The 24268-nt window shown below is 39.1% G+C and overlaps 3 protein-coding genes across 3 annotated transcripts; 1 reads left to right on the top strand and 2 right to left on the bottom strand.

Moving 5' to 3' along the window:
- The first annotated feature begins 2025 nt into the window (after positions 1-2025).
- On the top strand, positions 2026-5035 carry LOC103956173 (E3 ubiquitin-protein ligase WAV3). The gene is made up of 2 exons (XM_009368118.3): positions 2026-2838; positions 2947-5035. The coding sequence occupies exons 1-2, from the start codon at positions 2497-2499 to the stop codon at positions 4861-4863; spliced, it is 2259 nt and encodes a 752-aa protein (XP_009366393.2). The 5' UTR covers positions 2026-2496; the 3' UTR covers positions 4864-5035.
- Positions 5036-11459: 6424 nt separating this feature from the next.
- On the bottom strand, positions 11460-14653 carry LOC125476038 (glutamyl-tRNA reductase 1, chloroplastic-like). The gene is made up of 3 exons (XM_048581750.1): positions 14629-14653; positions 13140-13387; positions 11460-12901 (listed from the first exon to the last, which is right to left on the bottom strand). Exons 1-3 carry the CDS (start codon positions 14651-14653, stop codon positions 11771-11773), a joined length of 1404 nt encoding a protein of 467 aa, XP_048437707.1. The 3' UTR covers positions 11460-11770.
- Positions 14654-19807: 5154 nt separating this feature from the next.
- LOC125475993 (glutamyl-tRNA reductase 1, chloroplastic-like) lies at positions 19808-22597 on the bottom strand. Its single transcript, XM_048581530.1, has 3 exons — positions 22275-22597; positions 21488-21729; positions 19808-21249 (listed from the first exon to the last, which is right to left on the bottom strand). Exons 1-3 carry the CDS (start codon positions 22537-22539, stop codon positions 20119-20121), a joined length of 1638 nt encoding a protein of 545 aa, XP_048437487.1. The 5' UTR covers positions 22540-22597; the 3' UTR covers positions 19808-20118.
- Between the last annotated feature and the right edge of the window lie 1671 nt (positions 22598-24268).

Raw genomic sequence — 24268 nt, 5'->3', positions numbered from 1 at the left:
TCTTAGGTGGCAGATGAGTTAGACAGCCACATCATCTAAATTAATTAGCATTTAATCAAAATTTTAATCAATAATTAATAAAAAGATTGTTGATTAAATGATAATTGTGGTATACGAGGAGTCTCCATCTTCCACCTAAGATTATTTAAGTGTTTTAATTAATAAAAATATTGAAATTATGACGTAGCTTGTCCAACTCATCTGCCACCTAAAATGGTAAAGAAATGTGATATAAACTTATGATAAGAATAGCGTTACTCTTTCCTTATTAGGCATTGTTGTGCTTAAGAGTTGTTTAGGATTGGAGCATGATTCTCTCCCCTCTTAATTTCTTTTTTCCTCTCTCACCTTTTATTTAAACGATTGGGATTAAGTCATGTTAATATCTTATTTTAAATTTTTTTATAAAGAAAAAAAGATAAAAATAAAAGTGTGAGAGGAGAAGAGGGAATTAGGAAGGGAAAAATCCTACTTCTTTAGGCTTTACTAGGCCTTTTGGGTGCAATAACCCAAGGTCATAACACGTGAGCTGAGCAAAGGTAGCCACGCTTTGCAGCTCATATATCGAGGCACCAAATGCCGGATGGATCATACTTGTTGGAATCAAATTCGCGCACCATTGCATAGGGAGGAGATGTACAAACTCGACCACTTGTAAAATAACAAACAATCGTAAAATAACCTCGGCACTAGTGGGATGCCAACCAAAGGCTCTCCAATAGTCACGTTAGTGAGCAGTTTATGAGACTCAAGCAATAGGCAAGAAAATAGAGTATGCGATAATTGCGTTATTAGAGATAAATCCTAGAATGGTGTATGCATACCAGTCAAGAAAGATCTTTTAGGATATAGAATTTTAATTAAACCATGAGAATCTCATAGGATATTTAGGACTAGATATTGTATCATCTTAGGAGTTTGATTACTTATAACCGACACCAGATCCCTAAATTGTAGGAATCTCTAAGAATATAGAAAACATGGTTGATTCTATACTGAGTCAGGTTTTCATACCTTGCGGAACAAGAATGGTCAATCTCAGCGAAGTTGATGGACTTTGCCCCACTTATCTAAAGCAAGGTGATGGTGGCATCGCTCATTTGTCTGTGCATCTCGAAAGCAATTAAAGTGCACTTGGGGAAAATAACTGAAAGTGTTTTTGGTAAAATTGATATTGGGTTTTAAATGCACTTAAATTGTTTTTTGGAAAAAGCATTAGATATGTGTTTCTTGCAGGAAGCACTTCTAGTTTTTTTTTTTTTTTTTTTCAAAATCGACTTGGATTTTTACTAAGGATTGATTTAAAAAACATTTTCACCAAAATCCAGTTCAGTTATTTTATAAACACTTTCAAACGAGTCGTTTGTGGGGTGCTATGACTACAATTCTCTGTGACTTCAAATCAATTAAAATATTAATAAAATAGATGAAAACAATAAAGGTATAAGACTTGTTTCTTTAAGCATCACATGTTTATTTTCCGTTATTCTGAATATAACGTGATATTATAGATATCTTTTCAATAATTCGAATTGTCAAATCCAGAAAAGGGAAAGCTAACTGGATGAGTATTTTCGTTTGGATACGTAATCCAAATTAGCAATTTATAACCATACCAGACTTCTTACTATATATATATATATATATATTAACGGATTCCACAGCCCTACCTAATATCATTCCATGTACAACATTTTCCCCTCTTTTACCACACCACCAACTCTCATTCCATGTACTCCATTTTTCCCATATGCCACCGTCACATTTCTACTTATCCGACCAAGGGTCAAATTTGAAATGACATGTCATCTCCATAAGGATCACGTTACCCAAAATTTACCATAATCTCTTCTCTTACAAAGAGGATGAAAAGGAAAAGTTTTTTCAGTGTGTCGAATGAAGAATTTTTTATTTTTATCAATATGCCAAAAATGCAAAAAAATACAAATAAATAATTAAATAAATATTGGATTTCAGAAAATCTCTGAATCTGATCACGTAAAGGAGACTTAGGAGAGAGAGACTGAGAGAGAGGAGAGAGAAGCAGTAGATCTCTAGTCTTTTGGTTGCAGACATCTATTTGGTGCTCTCAATACAGGAAAAATAAAACAAATAAAAAGCCAAAGCAGTAGGGAAGAGAGAGAGAAAAAAAGAAGTCCACAGATCAGACCCAGAGCAGAGAGGACCTCTCTCTCTATCTCTATCTCTATCTCTCTCCTCTCTCTCTCCCACTTTACCTTGTTATTAATCCCAGTACTAGTTTGTCTCATTGCTTTTTATTTCATTTGATCCCATGCTCTTTCTTCTCTTCTTCCTAAATCCCATCTTCCCCTTTTGTCTTCTGCCCTCCTCTCCGTATCTTCTTCTTCTTCTTCCTCCTTCTCTGTTCTACAAAAGTTAAACAAAAGCTAGATTCATATTATATTTACATATCTTATATAATATTGTTTTGCTTCTTTTTATGATCTTTTATTTTTTCTGGGTTTGAATTGATAAATGGCAACTGGTTGGAGGCGAGCTTTTTGCACTACAATCCCTCGAGATCCAGCCGATGAATCCATACTCTCTGAAAAGATAAGCCCCAGCTCAAGTCCCACTCCCAGAAGCTGCACCAGGCTTGGCTTCTTCTCCGGTGGCAGTAACCCTTCTACCCCGAGATTGCAAACCCAGCAGCCCCAGCAGCAAACCCAGGTTGGCGACCATGAAAATCCCAGAAAACTTGAGTGCAAAACCACTACTCCAAAGAGTAGTAGAACGTCGTTTCTCTCGAGCTCCAACCCGACTTCTCCTCGATCCCCTCTCAAGCTCTCCCTCTTCCGTAACAGCTTCAAGTTTCGAGTAATTAACTCTCTTATTAATCATTAATCCACCCATTAATTTGTTAATCATTTTGTTGCCCAGTTGATTAGAATTTGTTTCATTTCGATGTGTTTTGAACTACTGCAGAGTAGCTGCGGGATATGCCTGAACAGCGTCAAGACTGGCCAAGGCACCGCCATTTACACGGCGGAGTGCGGCCACGCCTTTCACTTCCCTTGCATAGCTGCCCATGTCCGCAGCCATGGCATCCTTGTCTGCCCCGTCTGCAACTGCACCTGGAAAGACGTCCCTCTCCTCGCCATCCACCAGAACCTCAACAACAACAACAACAACAACAACAACGCCCAGAACGACGTTGTCCGAAGTCAAACCACCCCAAAGCAGAAACCCAAATCCAAGCCAGCCGAAGTCGAGAAGAAGATAATAATGGAGTCCACGCCACCACCCAGAGCCTCGTCCAAGCCATTGTACGACGACGACGAGTCTCTTCTCTCTACAACGTCTCGGATCATCCCCATCCCGGAAGCCGACGACGAGGAGGACGAAGATGACACCGTCATATACCCCGAGACCGACGACGTCCAAGAGTTCCAGGGCTTTTTCGTCAATCCAAACTCTTCATCTTCCGATGCTCAGATCAACGGCAGAGATTTTAGAACCAATAATAATGTTCAGGTGCGGATTTTGCCCGAATCCGCTTTGCTCTCTTCGGGTCGGGGCTCCGACAGTTATGCCGTGGCGTTAAGGGTGAAGGCTCCGCCTCCGTCGATTTTAAACCCGTCGCACCGTGCACCGATCGATTTGGTGACAGTGCTCGACGTCAGCGGAAGCATGACCGGCGCCAAACTCCAGATGCTGAAACGCGCCATGCGTTTGGTCATTTTGTCGCTCGGCTCCAACGACAGACTTTCGATTGTTGCTTTCTCGGCTACGACGAAACGGTTGTTGCCGTTGAGGAGAATGACGGCTTACGGTCAACGTTTGGCTAGAAGAGTCGTTGACCGGCTTGCGTGCGGTCAGGGTTCGAGTGTGGGTGATGCCTTGAGGAAGGCGACAAAAGTGCTTGAAGATCGGAGGGAGAAGAATCCGGTTGCCAGTATCGCGCTCTTATCGGACGGTCAGGATAGGGCGAAAAATTCGGGCAATCACCGTCAAGGTTCCGGCCACGTGTCGTCCACCCGCTTTGCTCACATTGAGATCCCGGTTCATGCCTTCGGGTTCGGCGAAACCGGCGGCTTTAACCAGGAGCCGGCTGAGGACGCGTTTGCCAAATGCGTTGGGGGATTGCTGAGTGTGGTTGTCCAGGACTTAAGAATTCAGCTGGGCTTCGATTCCGGCTCGGCTCCCGCTGAGATATCCGCCATCTATTCGTGCAATGGTGGGCCAGCAGTGCACGGCTCAGCTTCTGTTCGGCTCGGCGACTTGTACGCCGAGGAGGAGCGGGAGCTGCTGGTAGAGTTGCGGGTTCCTCGCTCACTAGGAGTTCGTGGATCCCGACACGTAATGTCCGTCCGGTGTCTCTACAAGGATCCTGCAACTCAAGAGATTGTGTATGGTAAAGAACAGGCACTTTTCGTGCCTCTCACGGATACCGTGAGATCGTCTACGGGCCCAAAGATCGAACGGCTGAGAGGGCTGTTTATTACAATTCGCGCGGTAGCCGAGTCGCGGAGATTGGTTGAGCACAATGACTACTCTAGTGCGCATCATTTGCTTTCATCGGCTCGGGCTCTGCTCATGAAATCCGGCTCAGTATCAGCTAACGAGTACGTGCGCGGCCTGGAAGCTGAGCTCTCAGAGCTGCATTGGAGAAGGCAGCACAAGATCATGGAGGAGCAGCAGCAGATGATGATGATGATCCAACGGCGGAGAGGCGGCGTGGAAATGGACGTGGCGGCGACCGCTGTAGTGGATGAAAACGGGGAGCCGCTTACACCGAGTTCGGCTTGGAGAGCGGCTGAGAAGCTGGCTAAGGTGGCAATCATGAAGAAGTCGCTGAATAGAGTGAGCGACTTGCACGGCTTTGAAAATGCTAGGTTTTAGTTCTTGTTTTTAGAGGGAAAATAAAAGCACTTTTTCTTTTCGTTTTTCCAACTTTTAGTTGATAGGGACAAGGCCGGTGAAAAATGTACCCCCACCAACACATGCACATTCATTTGGGTGGATTTAGTTTGTTGCTTTTTTCAGTTATTTCGGTTGGACAGTGATTTTTGCACTTCTGTTTTCTCATTTTGCATTCTTCTCATTATTCCTATACATTAAGGGCGTGTTTACGCACCCATAATCAGAATGAAACTTCGGAATCTGATTCTGATTACGGATAATTATTGTGTTTACCACGATTTGGAGGAATCAACCGCATGTGGAATCCACATGAAAAATGAAATTCAATTCCTGAAATTGAAGGAATTGGACTCCCTCCATGAGTGAGGTATTTGGATTCCGGATGGTGAAGGAATCAGGAATGCACTCTAGTTTCCTATTATGCCATCTTATTCACAGATGCTTCAGCTTGGCGTTGGAGTTGGAGGAAGATAACTGGGAAGATGAATTTGGCTAGTCAGCTTGACATTGGAGGAAGACAACAAGATGGCGATAGGAGTGCTCGGAGCGTTGCCTTTGCTGATGCATGCAATCATGACGGCGGAGAGTGAGCGGACGCCTAACGACTCGTTAAGCAACACAAGAAGGTGCCAACTCTGTTGGCTAGGTTCTTAAAATGTTAATTTTTTTTCCACGGGGAAGATGAATTTGGCGAGGTTAAAAGCAAGAAGCCGTGCTGAGGAGGTGGATGAGGACAACTGTGGATAAAGACAACTGTGGGTTTTAAATGCCCTTCGGAAATTGTTCTTCTTGATCCTAGATGGCGTTGTTTATTTAGTATCCTTCAGGTCCCTGCGATTGATGTATTGTATATAGGAATGCAATTTGGAACTTCGATAAGGAATTAAATGCAATGGGAGTGGTTGTTGATCCTCCTGGAACGGTTAAGATGTTTGCTAATCAGTTTAATTCCCTACTATCTTCTTCTAGCTTGGCTGCCGCTAATGTGATGTTGTTAGGTTGCATTAGAGAACTGAGGCAAACTATGCTGTTACAGTGCTCTGAACTGGAGTGGTTGTTGTGTGAGAAGTGGTTGAAAACACGGCATGGTTACAAGACTCCTGCTGAAACAAAAAAGGCATTTTAGTAATCATATTAATTCTTATTCCGATTCAGCTGAATTAGTAAACAACTTTTACGAACTCAAGTTCATTTCTATTCCAATTCCTGAACATTTAAGTAAACAGCTTCAACGGGAATTCAATTCTGATTCCTCTTCATTTCAATTCCTCCTCAAATCAATTCCTCCACAATCTAATTCCTCCAATTTTAATTACGGCTATGTAAACAAGTCATAAAGGTAATGAACAAATGAGTAGCTTTTGATTTTTGAATGACAAAATAGATCCTTCTAGGAGATGTTATGGTTGTTGAAGTTGGCAATTCTTTTTTGCATTTTTTCTCTTCTTTTTGGCAAAATGAATGGTTGTTTGCAGTATTTCTTTCTTCGGTTATAGAGGAAGATTTAAATTCAAGATCTCGTTCAATATTATGAGAGGAAAATACCATAGGATTAAAAATTACACTACAACACAATTCTTCAGTCATAGCATTACATTATAGCACTTTTATACAAGTTCTATAAGTACATAATGGGCTTCACTATCTCTTAAAACCATATGAACAAATTGAAGAGATCGGCTTAAACTAATTAACTGACTAGGAATAGAATAAAAATGCAAGGTACATTAGGATTAAATAACGAGTGGGATATAAAGTTTTAAGGAAAAAAAAACTAAATTTAATGAAAAGTATTTTGTTTACTTGGTGGGTCTAAATTTTGTTTATTTTGTTTACTTGGTGGGTCTAAATTTAATGAAAAGTATTTAGTTTTAAGGAAAAAAAAACTAAATAACGAGTGGGATATAGGTTTTTCTGATTTGGACTTCAATTTCTGTATTGAGCTCTGTCTTTTGTTTATTTGGTGGGTCTATTCCTTTGCTTTGTGCTTACTATTGTATTTGGATCACTTTTGTGTAATTTTTTCGATGGTAATGAATCTTATTTCCTTTGCCCCCAAAAAAGAAAAAAAAAAAAAAACTAACAAATGCTAATTAATCAGATTTCTCTAATGAATTTGTGAAATTAACAAATTCATTTAGCTACCAAATAATATAGGACCCTTTTCTAAAAATATACCAATGCAATTCATCTGAATTAATGCAAACTACCAATGCAATTCATCTGATTTAATGCAAATTACCAATGCAATTCATCTGAATTATTGCAAATTTAATGAGAATATTTGAATATTTGATTAATTAGCGTACCATTTTTGTGTGTATGTGTATATATATATAATGGAAGAAGGTCATATGCATCAAACTACAACAAATCAAAGAAAATGGTGGGAGCTTCTTGGCCTCATTACCCTCCTTGTGTCAGCGAAGGCTGTACAAATGCTGCATGTTGTGGTCAAGGTTTGTTCTTTCTCTTTCTCCAACACTTTACGGTTCTAACTTTATATATATATATATATATATATATCAAATACAAACTTACAAATTTGAACGTCGTATTGACTGTTTCCAGAATTCAAATATGTTTGGCCTGAGCTAGTTGGAAAGCCTGCATCGGAGGCGGCAGCGACAATCAACAAGAACAACCCAGCTGTTACAGTTCTCATCTTAAAACCTGGATTCCTTAGATTGGACAACTTTTGTTGCAACCGTGTTTATGTTTTCACTGATGAAAAAGGCATTGTCTCGGAAGTACCTACTGTCGGATAGAGACTCGAGAATTATCCCGTCATCTAGTCCTTCAAAATAATATGTCTATCTTCTTATCGCATTTATAATAATTGTGGAAATTTCTACTACGTCCATTTACGTTTATTCGATTCCTTTTCAAGTTTTAATTCAAGATGAGACCTTTTTTTTTTTTTTTTATGATAAACGATATTATCTACGTTAAGGAGGATGAGTGACCTTAGTCTGACAATAGACTAGCAATAATGTGGTTCAAATACGTTGTTCTAAAAATCTTCGCATAGCACTGATTAAGCCTTGCTTAGGCTTTAGATTGCTGGCCACCATCCTGATTAAACCTTAGAAGTACCTACCCGGACACCCGCCTAACGAGCCTAGGTTACGACTCACTTTGACAAAAAATAAATAACTTTTATTTTGTATTTTGTTTCTTCATTAACGCTTTTTAGAACCTTGTATCCGGGTGATCACCTAAGGCTCCTCATCGGAACCTTCAGTGTTTCACTAATGAGAGACAACAGGACAATAATTTCGCCAAATTATGATTACAATACACATTACTCACAAATGACTTTTAATTACAAGAATTGACAGTATTACACATATCTCGTAATTTCGATACAAAGCCGAACAGCCACTTACGAACATGTGGTGGTAGACATATAAACAATTCCCAGAGAAAAATCATGCTACGGTGTCTTGCACCAGTGAATGAATTGGAAGATCCCCCAGCCGGGACCAACACAATTTGTCAATCGAGTTGCGGGTTACACGCTCTCTAGGAGTTCGTGGATCCCGACACGAAATGTCCGTCCGGTGTCTCTACAAGGATCCTGCAACTCAAGAGATTGTGCATGGTAAAGAACAGGCACTTTCCGTGCCTTTCACGGATACCGTGAGATCGTCTTCGGGCCCAAAGATCGAACGGCTGAGAGGGCTGTTTATTACAACTCGCGCGGTAGCCGAGTCGCGGAGATTGGTTGAGCACAATGACTACTCTAGTGCGCATCCTTTGCTTTCATCGGCTCGGGCTCTGCTCATGAAATCCGGCTCAGTATCGGCTGACGAGTACGTGCGCGGCCTGGAAGCCGAGCTCTCAGCGCTGCATTGGAGAAGGCAGCACAAGATCATGGAGGAGCAGCAGCAGATGATCCAACGGCAGAGAGGCGGCGTGGAAAGGGATGTGGCGGCGACCGCTGTAGTGGATGAAAACGGGGAGCCGCTTACACCGAGTTCGGCATGGAGAGCGGCTGAGAAGCTGGCTAAGGTGGCGATCATGAAGAAGTCGCTGAATAAAAGCACTTTTTCTTTTCATTTTATCGACTTTTAGTTGATAGGGACGAGGCCGGTGAAAAATGTACCCCCACCAGGCACCAATACATGCACATTCATTTGGGTGGATTTAGTTGGTTGCTTTTTTAGTTATTTCGGTAGGACGGTGATTTTCGCATTTATGTTTTCTTATTTTGCATTCTTCTCATTATTCTTATACGTGAAAGATAATGAACAAATGAATAACTTTTGATTTTTGAATGACAAAATAGATCATTTTAAGAGATATTATAGTTGTTGAGATCGGCAATTCTTTTTAGCATTTTCTCTTCTTTTTGGCAAAATGAATAGTTGTTTGTAGTATTTCTTTTGTCGGTTATAGAGGAGGATTCAAATTCAAGATCTCGTTCAATATTATGAGAGGAAAATACCATTGTATTAAAAATTACACTACAACACAATTCTTCAGTCATAGCATTACATTATAGCACATTTATATAAGTTCTATAAGTACATAATGGGCTTCACTATCTCTTAAAACCATATGAACAAATTGAAGAGATCGGCTTAAACTAATTAACTGACTAGGAATAGAATAAAAATACGAGGTAAATTAGGATTAAATACCGAGTGGGATATGAGTTTTAAGAAAATCATTGAACCGTCGGATAATGTTCTTGCCAACGGCTCCTTTGCTACCTCTTGTGTGGTTTTTCCGTCATCTTAATTTTTTTATTTTTTATTTTTTGGTCATGTTCTCTCACCATTCCTTTCATTCACTTTCTCTATCCGTAACTCTCTTTTCTCATCTCCTTATGTATTGAGCTGTCTTTTGTTTACTTGGTGGGTCTCTTTCCTCATCTCCTTATGTATTGAGCTGTCTTTTGTTTACTTGGTGGGTCTCTTTCCTCATCTCCTTATGTATTCGGGTCACCTTTGTGTAATTTTTTCGATGGTAATCAATCTGATTTCCTTTGACAAAAAAAAACTAACAAATGCATGCATTCGTTCCTTAAAACGGTAAGCTAATTGATCTTATTTCTCTAATCAATTTATGAAATTAACAAATTCATATAGCTACCAAATAATATAGGATCCTTTACTAAAAATATACCAATGCAATTCATCTGAATTAATGCAAAATAGCAATGCAATTCATCTGAATTATTGTAAATTTAATGAGAATATTTTATTAATTAGCGTACCATTTTTGTGCATACACACACATATATACACACACACACACATTGGAAGAAGATCAAATGCATCAAACTATAACAAATCAAAGAAAATGGTAGGAGCTTCTTGGCCTCATTACCCTCCTTGTGTCAGCGAAGGATGTACAAATGCTGCATGTTGTGGTCAAGGTTTGTTCTTTCTCTTTCTCCAACACTTTACGGTTCTAACTTTTTATACATATATATATCAAACACAAACTTACAAATTTGAACATCGTTTTTACTGTTTCCAGAATTCAAATATGTTTGGCCTGAGCTAGTTGGAAAGCCTGCGTCGGAGGCCGCAGCGACAATCAACAAGAACAACCCAGCTGTTACAGTTCTCATCTTAAAACCTGGATTCTTTAGATTGGACAACTTTTGCTGCAACCGTGTTTATGTTTTCACTGATGAAAAAGGCATTGTCTCGGAAGTACCTACAGTCGGATAGAGACTAGAGAATTATCCCGTCATCTAGTCCTTCAAAATAATGTCTATCGCATTTATAATAATAGTGGAAAATTCTACTACGTTCACTTACGTTTACTCTATTCATTTTCAAGTTTTAATTCAAGATGAGACATTTTTTTTTTTAAAAAAAAAAAACCATATTATCTACATTAAGGATAATAGGTGAGCTTAGCCTCATAATAGACTAACAATAATATGGTTCAAATACGCTTTTGGCGAGAATCTAACCTAATTTTTTTTTTACAAATGTAGAGAAATACCACTAGACTGTAGTATTAAATGGCAATTCAAGATCAGACTTGTGGTGTACTTTTTCTCATATTTTTATTTGTTGAATAAATCCTAAAACATGTAAAATATTAATGGTGTGATATACCATTCGTTTAAAAGAAGATATGTTTTTTCATTTAGGTACCAAATAATAATGTGGTCATACTGATAATTCTACGACTATTAGAGTTGAAGTCAAAGGATTAGGATTCCTGAAGATTATGGACCTGATTTCTAAGCCTTCTTAACTGAGGCAGGGCAATAAACCTTTGAAGAGGCTATCCAGGCACTGTTTTAAAAATCTTCGCATCTGCTTAGGCGCTAGATTGCTGGCCACAGTCCCGATTAAACCTTAGGTGTATGAGAATTAAGAAAGGACGCCTAGACCTACCCAAGCATCCGTCTAACGAGCTAAGGTCACGACTTTCACTTAGGCAAAAAATAGATGACTTTTATTTTGCATTTTATTTTTTCATTAACGCTTTTTAGAACCTTGTATCCAGGTGATCACCTAAGGCTCCTCATCGGAACCTTCAGCGTTTCACTAATGAGAGACAACAGGACAATAATTTCGCCAAATTATGAATTACAATACACATTCATCACAAATGACTTTTAATTACAGGAATTGACAGTATTACAGATATCTCATAATTTCGATACAAAGCCGAACAGCCACTTACGAACATGTGGTGGTAGACATATAAACAACTCCCAGAGAAAAATCATGTTACGGTGTCTTACACCAGTGAATGAATTGGAAGATCCCCCAGCCAGGACCAACACAATTTGTCTATAGAGTTGAAGATTACACAAGAAGGAACACGAAAATGACAATGTGAGGATGTTTTCCCCTTATTTGAGTTTGAGGAAGTCGATGTGTCGTGAAAGAAATTTGACATTGTAGCGTTACTTCTGGGTTTGTTCCACCTTAGCTCGAATTTTCTGTTCCAATACAGATATTTCTGTCTCGAGGCTGAACATTCTGTTAAGAGCGTGCATGTTCTCAAGGGTCTCACTTAGAGTTCGACTATCACTCCCATCGCATCTTAAGTGCTGCATCGGACCATGAAGGAGCTTGTTCACAATTCCTCGGCTAAGATCATCTACGGCTCTTCTTGTTTTCTTTGATATGTCGTCGCCCATTTTTGATAAACATTTTTCGAGCTCTGCAGCTCTTATTCTTTCAGCATAAGCTCTTAATTTCTTGATCGTAGGTACTGTCTCCAAAGAATCCCTCCAAGCTTCAAATTGTTTTGATTCTTCAGTGATAATTTCCTGAGCTTCCATTGCTTTCCGCAGACGATCCTCTTTGTTAGCAGCCACAACCTCCTTAAGGTCATCAACATTGTAAAGTCGAGCACCATCAGCATCTGCAACACATGAACTCACGTTCCGGGGGACGGAAATATCAACAAAAAGCCTCAAACCGCCAGTGTCTGGACCTACAGCAGGAAGGTCCTTCACATTGTCTTGGAAAAATAATGGGGTTTCTGATGCGGTGCTAGTAAAAACCACATCTGCCTCTGCTGCACAGGTAAGCATATCTGTAAGAGGCTTGTAAATGATCTCAATACCATGCAGCTCCTCGCGGATAGATGCCACTCTCTCCTCAGTCCTATTCACAACAACCATCTTTGTGCAACCTTTTGCTACCAAGTGTTTGATCACAAGCTTTCCCATTTTGCCCGCACCAATCACCAACATTCTTGCCGTAGCATGTGACGATGCAGGAAGCTTCATCAAGGCAAGTTCAACAGCAGCAGAGCTTACAGAAACTGCCCCAGCTGCAATGTTAGTTTCAGTTCTAACCCGCTTTCCCACAGTGATTGCGTGCTTGAAGAGCCCACTGATGTTTCTACCAAAGCCAACAACTCCTTGACCGACTTTAACAACTTGTTTCACCTGGGCAAGAATTTGACCTTCTCCGAGGACAAGAGAGTCAAGACCTGCTGATACTTCAAAGAGGGGCTGAGTGACATCGTTATTATAGAGTAAAAGCCGATGCTGGCATATCTCAGAAACAGGGACTCCACTCGTCTGCAAACAAAAGCAAAAAGTGTCAGGTAATGTTTTAGAGCAAGAAATAAGCAGGAGAAAGGAAACACCGTACAAGCTCAAACTATAACCCGCAAGGAATTGAGTGTAATTTTTCGTTTCAAAGAAATAAATTACAAATAAACAAACAAAACATTTTCTCAAACGTCAAATAAGATGATTGATTAATCCATGCTACAAAACATAAGCCAAAAACAACATATAAAGAAAGGAAAAGTACCTTTGACATCCACTCGGTAACTTCTTTGACACCACGATGCTGAGATAGAGCTACAACGTATATCTCCATTCGGTTGCAGGTGCTAAGAACAGCAGCTTCTTCTATGTGATTTAAACCACACAGCTCCCCTATGGCTCGAGGCCATTCTGCTTCTGGAATGGCTAGTTTTTCACGCACTTCAACCGGTTGGAGTTGGATGAGGACAACTGTGGGTTTTAAATGCCCTTCGGAAACTTGTCTTCTTGATCCTAGATGGGGTTGTTTATTTATTATCCTTCAGGTCCCTGCGATTGATGTATTGTATATAGGAATGCAATTCGAAACTTCGATAAGGAATTAAATGCATGGGAGTGGTTGTTGATCCTCCTGGAACGATTAAGATGTTTTCTGATCAGTTTAATTCCCTACTATCTTCTTCTAGATTGGCTGCCGCTAATGTGATGTTGTTAGGTTGCATTAGAGAACTGAGGCAAACTATGCTGTTACAGTGCTTTCAACTGGAGTGGTTGTTGTGTGAGAAGTGGTTGAAAACAAGGCATGGTTACAAGACCCTTGCTGAAACAAAAAAAGGTATTTTTGTAATCATATTAATTCTTATTCCGATTCAATTGAATTAGTAAACAACTTTTACGAACTCAAGTTCGTTTCTATTCCGATTCCTGAACATTTAAGTAAACAGCTTCAACAGGAATTCGATTCTGATTCCTCTTCATTTCAATTCCTCCTCAATTCAATTCTTCCACAACCCAATTCCTCCAATTTTGATTACGGCTACGTAAACGAGCCATAAAGGTAACCAACAAATGAGTAGCTTTTGATTTTTGAGTGACAAAATAGATCCTTCTAGGAGTATGGTTGTTGCAGTTGGCAATTCTTTTTTGCATTTTTTCTCTACTTTTTGGCAAAATGAATGGTTGTTTGCAGTATTTCTTTCGTCGGTTATAGAGGAGGATTTAAATTCAAGATCTCGTTCAATATTATGAGAGGAAAATACCATTGGATTAAAAATTACACTACAACACAATTCTTCGGTCATAGCATTACATTATAGCACTTTTATACAAGTTCTATAAGTACATAATGGGCTTCACTATCTCTTAAAACCATATGAACAAATTGAAGAGATCGGCTTAAACTAATTAACTGACTAGGAATAGAATAAAAATACAAGGTAAATTAGGATTAAATACCGAGTGGGATAAAAAGATTTAAGGAGAAAAAAAAAAATTTAAGGAAAAGGATCAGTCCCAACCTGTTTTATTTGGATTAAGCTGCACTATGTGGTCGAAGACAATTACAAGAATAGTACATTTTACATGTTTGCCTCTATTGCACAATACACAAGCCCACCTAGCTCATTCATCCGAGAAGATCACTGAACCGTCGGATAATGTTCTTGCCAGCGGCGCCTTTGCTACCTCTTGTGTGGTTTTTCCGCCATCTCGTATTTTTTTGTTTTTTGTTTTTTGTTTTTGCCTTGTCCTCTCACCATTCCTTTCATTCACTTTCTCCATCCGTAACTCTCTTTCCTCATCTCCTTATGTTCAGCTATGGTGGTGGGTCGTGTATATCGTTGGTCATGTTTGACTCTTACCTTGATCGCTTGGCAATTAATGTTCTCAGGCAGCGGCGGCGGCAAGGAGATAGCTTATGTAGCTAGAGTTTTTTCTGCTGTTAGGGTTTTTCTGATTTGGACTTCAATTTCTGTATTGAGCTCTGTCTTTTGTTTACTTGGTGGGTCTATTCCTTTGCTTTGTGCTTACTATTGTATTTGGATCACCTTTGTGTAATTTTTTCGATGGTAATGAATCTTATTTCCTTTGCCCCCAAAAAAGAAAAAAAAGAAAAGAAAAGAAAAAAAAAAAACTAAAAAATGCTAATTAATCATATTTCTCTAATCAATTTGTGAAATTAACAATTCATTTAGCTACCAAATAATATAGGACCCTTTTCTAAAAATATACCAATGCAATTCATCTGATTTAATGCAAAATACCAATGCAATTCATCTGATTTAATGCAAATTACCAATGCAATTCATCTGAATTATTGCAAATTTAATGAGAATATTTGAATATTTGATTAATTAGCGTACCATTTTTGTGCATATATATATATATGTATATATATAATGGAAGAAGGTCATATGCATCAAACTACAACAAATCAAAGAAAATGGTGGGAGCTTCTTGGCCTCATTACCCTCCTTGTGTCAGCGAAGGCTGTACAAATGCTGCATGTTGTGGTCAAGGTTTGTTCTTTCTCTTTCTCCAACACTTTACGGTTCTAACTTTATATATATATATATATATATATATATATATCAAATACAAACTTACAAATTTGAACGTCGTCTTGACTGTTTCCAGAATTCAAATATGTTTGGCCTGAGCTAGTTGGAAAGCCTGCATCGGAGGCGGCAGCGACAATCAACAAGAACAACCCAGCTGTTACAGTTCTCATCTTAAAACCTGGATTCCTTAGATTGGACAACTTTTGTTGCAACCGTGTTTATGTTTTCACTGATGAAAAAGGCATTGTCTCGGAAGTACCTACTGTCGGATAGAGACTCGAGAATTATCCCGTCATCTAGTCCTTCAAAATAATATGTCTATCTTCTTATGGCATTTATAATAATTGTGGAAATTTCTAGTACATCCATTTACGTTTATTCGATTCCTTTTCAAGTTTTAATTCAAGATGAGACCTTTTTTTTTTCTTTTTTTTTTTTTGTTTGATAAACGATATTATCTACGTTAAGGAGGATAGGTGACCTTAATCTCAAAATGGACTAGCAATAATGTAGTTCAAATACATTGTTCTAAAAATATTCGCATAGCACCGATTAAGCCCTGCTTAGGCTCTAGATTGCTGGTCACCATCCCGATTAAACCTTAGGTGTACCTATCAAGACACCCGCCCAACGAGCCTAAGTTACGATTCACTTAGACAAAAAATAAATAACTTTCATTTTGTATTTTGTTTTTTCATTAACGCTTTTTAGAACCTTGTATCCAGGTGATCACCTAAGGCTCCTCATCGGAACCTTCAGTGTTTCACTAATGAGAGACAAGAAGACAATAATTTCGCCAAATTATGATTACAATACACATTACTCACAAATGACTTTTAATTACAAGAATTGACAGTAATTTCGATACAAAGCCGAACAGCCACTTGCGAACATGTGGTGGTAGACATATAAACAATTCCCAGAGAAAAATCATGCTACGGTGTCTTGCACCAGTGAATGAATTGGAAGATCCCTCAGCCGGGACCAACACAATTTGTCAATCGAGTTGCGGGTTCCACGCTCTCTAGGAGTTCGTGGATCCCGACACGTAATGTCCGTCCGGTGTCCCAACAAGGATCCTGCAACTCAAGAGATTGTGTATGGTAAAGAACAGGCACTTTTCCTGCCTCTCACGGATACCGTGAGATCGTCATCGGGCCCAAAGAACGGCTGAGAGGGCTGTTTATTACAACTCGAGCGGTAGCCGGGTCGCGGAGATTGGTTGAGCACAATGCCTACTCTAGTGCGCATCATTTGCTTTCATCGGCTCGGGCTCTGCTCATGAAATCCGGCTCAGTATCGGCTGACGAGTACGTGCGCGGCCTGTAAGCCGAGCTCTCAGCGCTGCATTGGAGAAGGCAGCACAAGATCATGGAGGAGCAGCAGCAGATGATCCAACGGCAGAGAGGCAGCGTGGAAAGGGATGTGGCGGCGACCGCTGTAGTGGATGAAAACGGGGAGCCGCTTACACCGATTTCGGCTTGTAGAGCGGCTGAGAAGCTGGCTAAGGTGGCGATCATGAAGAAGTCGCTGAATAGAGTGAGCGACTTGCACGGCTTTGAAAGTGCTAGGTTTTAGTTCTTGTTTTTAAAGGGAAAATAAAAGCACTTTTTCTTTTCATTTTATCAACTTTTAGTTGATAGGGACAAGGCCGGTGAAAAATGTACCCCACCAGGCACCAATACATGCACATTCATTTGGGTGGATTTAGTTGGTTGCTTTTTTAGTTATTTCGGTTGGACGGAGATTTTCGCACTTATGTTTTCTCATTTTGCATTCTTCTCATTATTTTTATACGTGAAAGATAATGAACAAATGAGTAGTGTCACATCCCGGCCCGGGGCGGATCACTTCCCGGGCCCGCTCCACCACCGTAGCACGATATTGTTCGCTTTGGGCTTACCATTCCCTCACGGTTTTGTTTTTGGGAACTCACGAGCAACTTCCCAGTGGGTCATCCATCCTGGGAGTGCTCTAGCCCTCTTCTCGCTTAACTTCGGAGTTCCTACGGAACCCGAAGCCAGTGAGCTCCCAAAAGGTCTCGTGCTAGGTAGGGATGAGAATGTACATTTAAGGATCACTCCCCTGGGCGACGTGGGATGTTACAAGTAGCTTTTGATTTTTGAGTGACAAAATAGATCATTTTAAGAGATATTATGGTTGTTGAGATCGGCAATTCTTTTTAGCATTTTCTCTTCTTTTTGGCAAAATAAATGGTTGTTTGTAGTATTTCTTTTATCGGTTATAAACGAGGATTCAAATTCAAGATCTCGTTCAATATTATGAGAGGAAAATACCATTGTATTAAAAATTACACCACAACACAATTCTTCAGTCATAGCATTACATTATAGCACATTTATATAAGTTCTATAAGTACATAATGGGCTTCACTATCTCTTAAAACCATATGAACAAATTGAAGAGATCGGCTTAAACTAATTAACTGACTAGGAATAGAATAAAAATACAAGGTAAATTAGGATTAAATACCGAGTGGGATATGAGTTTTAAGAAAATCATTGAACCGTCGGATAATGTTCTTGCCAACGGCTCCTTTGCTACCTCTTGTGTGGTTTTTCCGCCATCTTAATTTTTTTTTTTTTTTTTTTTTGGTCATGTTCTCTCACCATTCCTTTCATTCACTTTCTCTATCCGTAACTCTCTTTTCTCATCTCCTTATGTATTGAGCTGTCTTTTGTTTACTTGGTGGGTCTCTTTCCTCATCTCCTTATGTATTCGGGTCACCTTTGTGTAATTTTTTCGATGGTAATCAATCTGATTTCCTTTGACAAAAAAAAACTAACAAATGCATGCATTCGTTCCTTAAAACGGTAAGCTAATTGATCTTATTTCTCTAATCAATTTATGAAATTAACAAATTCATATAGCTACCAAATAATATAGGACCCTTTACTAAAAATATACCAATGCAATTCATCTGAATTAATGCAAAATATCAATGCAATTCATCTGAATTATTGCAAATTTAATGAGAATATTTTATTAATTAGCGTACCATTTTTGTGCATACACACACACACACATATATATACACACACACACACACACACATTGGAAGAAGATCAAATGCATCAAACTATAACAAATCAAAGAAAATGGTAGGAGCTTCTTGGCCTCATTACCCTCCTTGTGTCAGCGAAGGATGTACAAATGCTGCATGTTGTGGTCAAGGTTTGTTCTTTCTCTTTCTCCAACACTTTGCGGTTCTAACTTTTTATACATATATATCAAACACAAACTTACAAATTTGAACATCGTTTTTACTGTTTCCAGAATTCAAATATGTTTGGCCTGAGCTAGTTGGAAAGCCTGCGTCGGAGGCCGCAGCAGCAATCAACAAGAACAACCCAGCTGTTACAGTTCTCATCTTAAAGCCTGGATTCCTTAGATTGGACAACTTTTGCTGCAACCGTGTTTATGTTTTCACTGATGAAAAAGGCATTGTCTCGGAAGTACCTACAGTCGGATAGAGACTAGGGAATTATCCCGTCATCTAGTCCTTCAAAATAATGTCTATCGCATTTATAATAATAGTGGAAAATTCTACTACGTTCACTTACGTTTAGTCCATTCATTTTCAAGTTTTAATTCAAGATGAGATATTTTTTTTTTTAAACGATATTATCTACGTTAAGGATAATAGGTGAGCTTAGTCTCATAATGGACTAACAATAATATGGTTCAAATACGTTTTTGGCGAGAATCTAACCTAATTTTTTTTTTTTACAAATGTAGAGAAATACCACCAGACTGTAGTATTAAATGGCAATTCAAGATGAGACTTATGGTGTACTTTTTCTCATATTTTTATTTGTTGAATAAATCCTAAAACATGTAAAATATTAATGGTGTGATATACCATTCGTTTAAAAGAAGATATGTTTTTTCATTTAGGTACCAAATAGCAATGTGGTCATGCTGATAATTCTACGACTATTAGAGTTGAAGTCAAAGGATTAGGATTCCTGAAGATTATGGACCTGATTTCTAAGCCTTCTTAACTGAGGTAGGGCAATAAACCTTTGAAGAGGCTATCCAGGCACTGTTTTAAAAATCTTCGCATCTGCTTAGGCGCTAGATTGCTGGCCACAGTCCCGATTAAACCTTAGGTGTATGAGAATTAAGAAAGGACGCCTAGACCTACCCAGGCATCCGTCTAACGAGCTTAGGTCACGACTCTCACTTAGGCAAAAAATAGATGACTTTTATTTTGCATTTTATATTTTCATTAACGCTTTTTAGAACCTTGTATCTAGATGATCATCTAAGGCTCCTCATCGGAACCTTCAGCGTTTCACTAATGAGAGACAACAGGACAATAATTTCGCCAAATTATGAATTACAATACACATTCATCACAAATGACTTTTAATTACAGGAATTGACAGTATTACAGATATCTCATAATTTCGATACAAAGCCGAACAGCCACTTACGAACATGTGGTGGTAGACATATAAACAACTCCCAGAGAAAAATCATGTTACGGTGTCTTACACCAGTGAATGAATTGGAAGATCCCCCAGCCAGGACCAACACAATTTGTCTATAGAGTTGAAGATTACACAAGAAGGAACACGAAAATGACAATGTGAGGATGTTTTCCCCTTATTTGAGTTTGAGGAAGTCGATGTGTCGTGAAAGAAATTTGACATTGTAGCGTTACTTCTGGGTTTGTTCCACCTTAGCTCGAATTTTCTGTTCCAATACAGATATTTCTGTCTCGAGGCTGAACATTCTGTTAAGAGCGTGCATGTTCTCAAGGGTCTCACTCAGAGTTCGACTATCACTCCCATCGCATCTTAAGTGCTGCATTGGACCATGAAGGAGCTTGTTCACAATTCCTCGGCTAAGATCATCTACGGCTCTTCTTGTTTTCTTTGATATGTCGTCGCCCATTTTTGATAAACATTTGTCGAGCTCTGCAGCTCTGATTCTTTCAGCATAAGCTCTTAATTTCTTGATCGTAGGTACTGTCTCCAAAGAATCCCTCCAAGCTTCAAATTGTTTTGATTCTTCAGTGATAATTTCCTGAGCTTCCATTGCTTTCCGCAGACGATCCTCTTTGTTAGCAGCCACAACCTCCTTAAGGTCATCAACATTGTAAAGTCGAGCACCATCAACATCTGCAACACATGAACTCACGTTCCGGGGGACGGAAATATCAACAAAAAGCCTCAAACCGCCAGTGTCTGGACCTACAGCAGGAAGGTCCTTCACATTGTCTTGGAAAAATAATGGGGTTTCTGATGCGGTGCTAGTAAAAACCACATCTGCCTCTGCTGCACAGGTAAGCATATCTGTAAGAGGCTTGTAAATGATCTCAATACCATGCAGCTCCTCGCGGATAGATGCCACTCTCTCCTCAGTCCTATTCACAACAACCATCTTTGTGCAACCTTTTGCTACCAAGTGTTTGATCACAAGCTTTCCCATTTTGCCCGCACCAATCACCAACATTCTTGCCGTAGCATGTGACGATGCAGGAAGCTTCATCAAGGCAAGTTCAACAGCAGCAGAGCTTACAGAAACTGCCCCAGCTGCAATGTTAGTTTCAGTTCTAACCCGCTTTCCCACAGTGATTGCGTGCTTGAAGAGCCCACTGATGTTTCTACCAAAGCCAACAACTCCTTGACCGACTTTAACAACTTGTTTCACCTGGGCAAGAATTTGACCTTCTCCGAGGACAAGAGAGTCAAGACCTGCTGATACTTCAAAGAGGTGCTGAGTGGCATCGTTATTATAGAGTAAAAACCGGTGCTGGCATAGCTCAGAAACAGGGACTCCACTCGTCTGCAAACAAAAGCAAAAAGTGTCAGGTAATGTTTTAGAGCAAGAAATGAGCAGGAGAAAGGAAACACCGCACAAGCTCAAACTATAACCCACAAGGAATTGAGTGTAATTTTTCGTTTCAAAGAAATAAATTAAAAATAAACAAACCAAACATTTTCTCAAATGTCAAATAAGATGATTGATTAATCCATGCCACAAAACATAAGCCAAAAGCAACATATAAAGAAAGAAAAAGTACCTTTGACATCCACTCGGTAACTTCTTTGACACCACGATGCTGAGATAGAGCTACAACATATATCTCCATTCGGTTGCAGGTGCTAAGAACAGCAGCTTCTTCAATGTGATTTAAACCACAGAGCTCCCCTATGGCTCGAGGCCATTCTGCTTCTGGAATGGCTAGTTTTTCACGCACTTCAACCGGTGTTGTGTGAATACTAAGTCCGATGACCACAATGCTGCTTCTTTCCTTTGTGTACCCTGAGAAGAACAATTGTGGAACTTTAGTCAGACAACATTACAAAAACAAAAAACAGTACGCAAAACACGTTCTTATATAAAGTATGCAAATAACCCTGAATCATGAACACAATCAAACCGAACATTATCCGAATAAACACAATCAAACAACGGTCATCAAAAGCATCTGAATCATAGAACCGCGACGATTAAAAACAAAGAACATCCAGAACCGCAACGATTACGGAAACATTGTATGGTTGTGATTTCTCTTGTACTCAAAATTCATACCGAAAAGATGCTTGGGAAAGTGAGAAACTTTCTATGACGCAATTCTAAACCCAAACAATCTCCAAATTTAAGCACATATATATGGGGGAAAAAACCCCATAAAAAATACACCAAAACCCATCATGAATTCACTTATTTAGAACAAATACATTCACAAAACCAACAATTGCAAGCAGAAAATTCAATTCCAATACAAACCCATTAGAGAATTCACACAATAAAGTTCATAAATTCAATAGAAAAAAAATCGCATTAACGGGAAAAAAGACACGTACTGTCAGAAGCAGAGGTCTTGAGCTGCTCAAGAGCGGAGACATTGGAAGCGACAGACTGAACCACCGCCGCAGAAGCATCAGAAGAAGCGGCCACTTCGCACCGCACTCCTCTCTGAATTTGGAGCCTTCTAGTCCTAATGGGCCTCACAGAACCCACCAAAGAAGAACCCGTAGAGACCCTGGACGACGTCGTGGCAGCCGACGACGAAGACAATGACAGCAAAGCCTCCAACTTTGCTCCGGCGAAACTGGTCGACATCGCCATTGACCCAAACCAGACGGCGTTTCCAAACGCTCAAAAAAAAACGAGAAGAGTGAAAGATTGGAAAAGTGTGTATTGGGATTAGGATTGGAGCAGTGGAAGGAAGGAATGCCGGGCGTTTGATTTGGATTTTTGGTTTCGAGAGGGGAGAAGGGAGAGGAGTGGGGGTGGGTTTAGACTTTGGTGGGTATACAAAAGAATTGACCCTCTCACTCTCTCTCTCTCTCTCTCTCTCTCTCTCCTTCTGTGTGTGGGAGTTCGGACTTTTGGTATGTTTGGGATTGCTTTACATTCTGATTGGTGGAATGGAACGCACGTTTTATCCACACTCCCCTTCAACCTTGTGTGGACCCCATCTATTCATCTATTCCGCTTTTTTGTTGATAAGATTTCGTCCAAAAATGAAAGATAATACTTGCATTTTGTAGATAAATTCTTGTTACTTAGTACTCTTGTAAGTTAGAGATTTTAAATTTGATTATTATCGAAGGAAAATTTTAAATTACATTATTACTAACTCATTGTTAGGTTTAGCTCACTTCCTCATTCCCTTAATAAATAATATCGTTTGTTATATAAAAAAAAATTACATACAACTCTTCGTTTCATAAAAACAAAAATACAGACAACTCCAACAAAATGAAGACCTAGTGCCACTACCTATATTTGAACTCATTAACCACCTAGCTTTAATTCAAAGTTATAACATAATTTTTACTAGTATTATGATTTAATAGTATTTAATACATTATTATCTGAAAATAATAATTTATGTGATTATATATGTTTAGTGCAATTAGCATATGACCGTCCAGGTAATATTTAGGTAGGTATGTACTTATTATTCCAAAGGGTATAAATGGAAACAAGTTCACTACTGACAACAATTAAAACCAAAGTGGGGATCAAACTAAAGATGTTATATTGATTCTTTCGAAGTGACTTGATGCCTTTTTCCGAAAACATTATGTGGAAATAATTTTACCACTTATATTAATCTTACTTGGCTCCGTGCCATCCGTTGGATTAGACGTTACACTCATCAGCACAATGGAATCCATCGGCCAGGAACTCGGAAAGAAGCTAGATAGGACCCACAGCAGCAGGCTGAAACTGAGAGGGATAAGATTGGAGGAGTTGAGGTGTGAAGATATGTGAAAGAGATTGCTTTCTGAGATTTCAGGCCTCTGTTTGCCACAACTTTGGTTTCAAATTAAGTCCTACGTGGAGAATAAACATGCTCACACTTTTGGATATCCAACTTTGTGGTTTTCATAATTTAACCACCATCTATGTATAGTGTGACTCTATACAGTTACTGCATAATTATTGTGAAGAAACGACATAACAAAGCCACAACAACTCGTCGAAGCGACATGACACATTTATTACTCAATGTATTAGTCGAGCTTTTTATTACTCAACCACATCATCCTCTAAGCGAGACACATTATGAGCTATATTTGATAAGGATAAATGAAAGACATTGGAATATTGTCCTCTAATTTTTCACATTAACTAAGAAATTAGTATATGCATAAAGAGAGAAAAAAGGCATACTAAGAAATTAGTATAAAATTTGACCTTATGTTAGAAAGTATACCAGATAATAAAAGAAAGAAAAAAAGTACCGATCGTTCGTTTTTGCGTGAACAATAATTCAGAATGAATACTTTAAATATATGCAAGTTACTTCACATCGATGATCACGAATGATCGAACGTACCATTCT

This window comes from the organism of the source record quoted next, unplaced genomic scaffold (assembly GCF_019419815.1).
Source record: "Pyrus x bretschneideri cultivar Hongxiangsu unplaced genomic scaffold, Pyrus_bretschneideri_v1 Contig17, whole genome shotgun sequence".
Taxonomy (NCBI): domain Eukaryota; kingdom Viridiplantae; phylum Streptophyta; class Magnoliopsida; order Rosales; family Rosaceae; genus Pyrus; species Pyrus x bretschneideri.
Note: the sequence above shows the minus strand (reverse complement) of the source record. Positions and strands in the feature narration are given on the sequence as shown.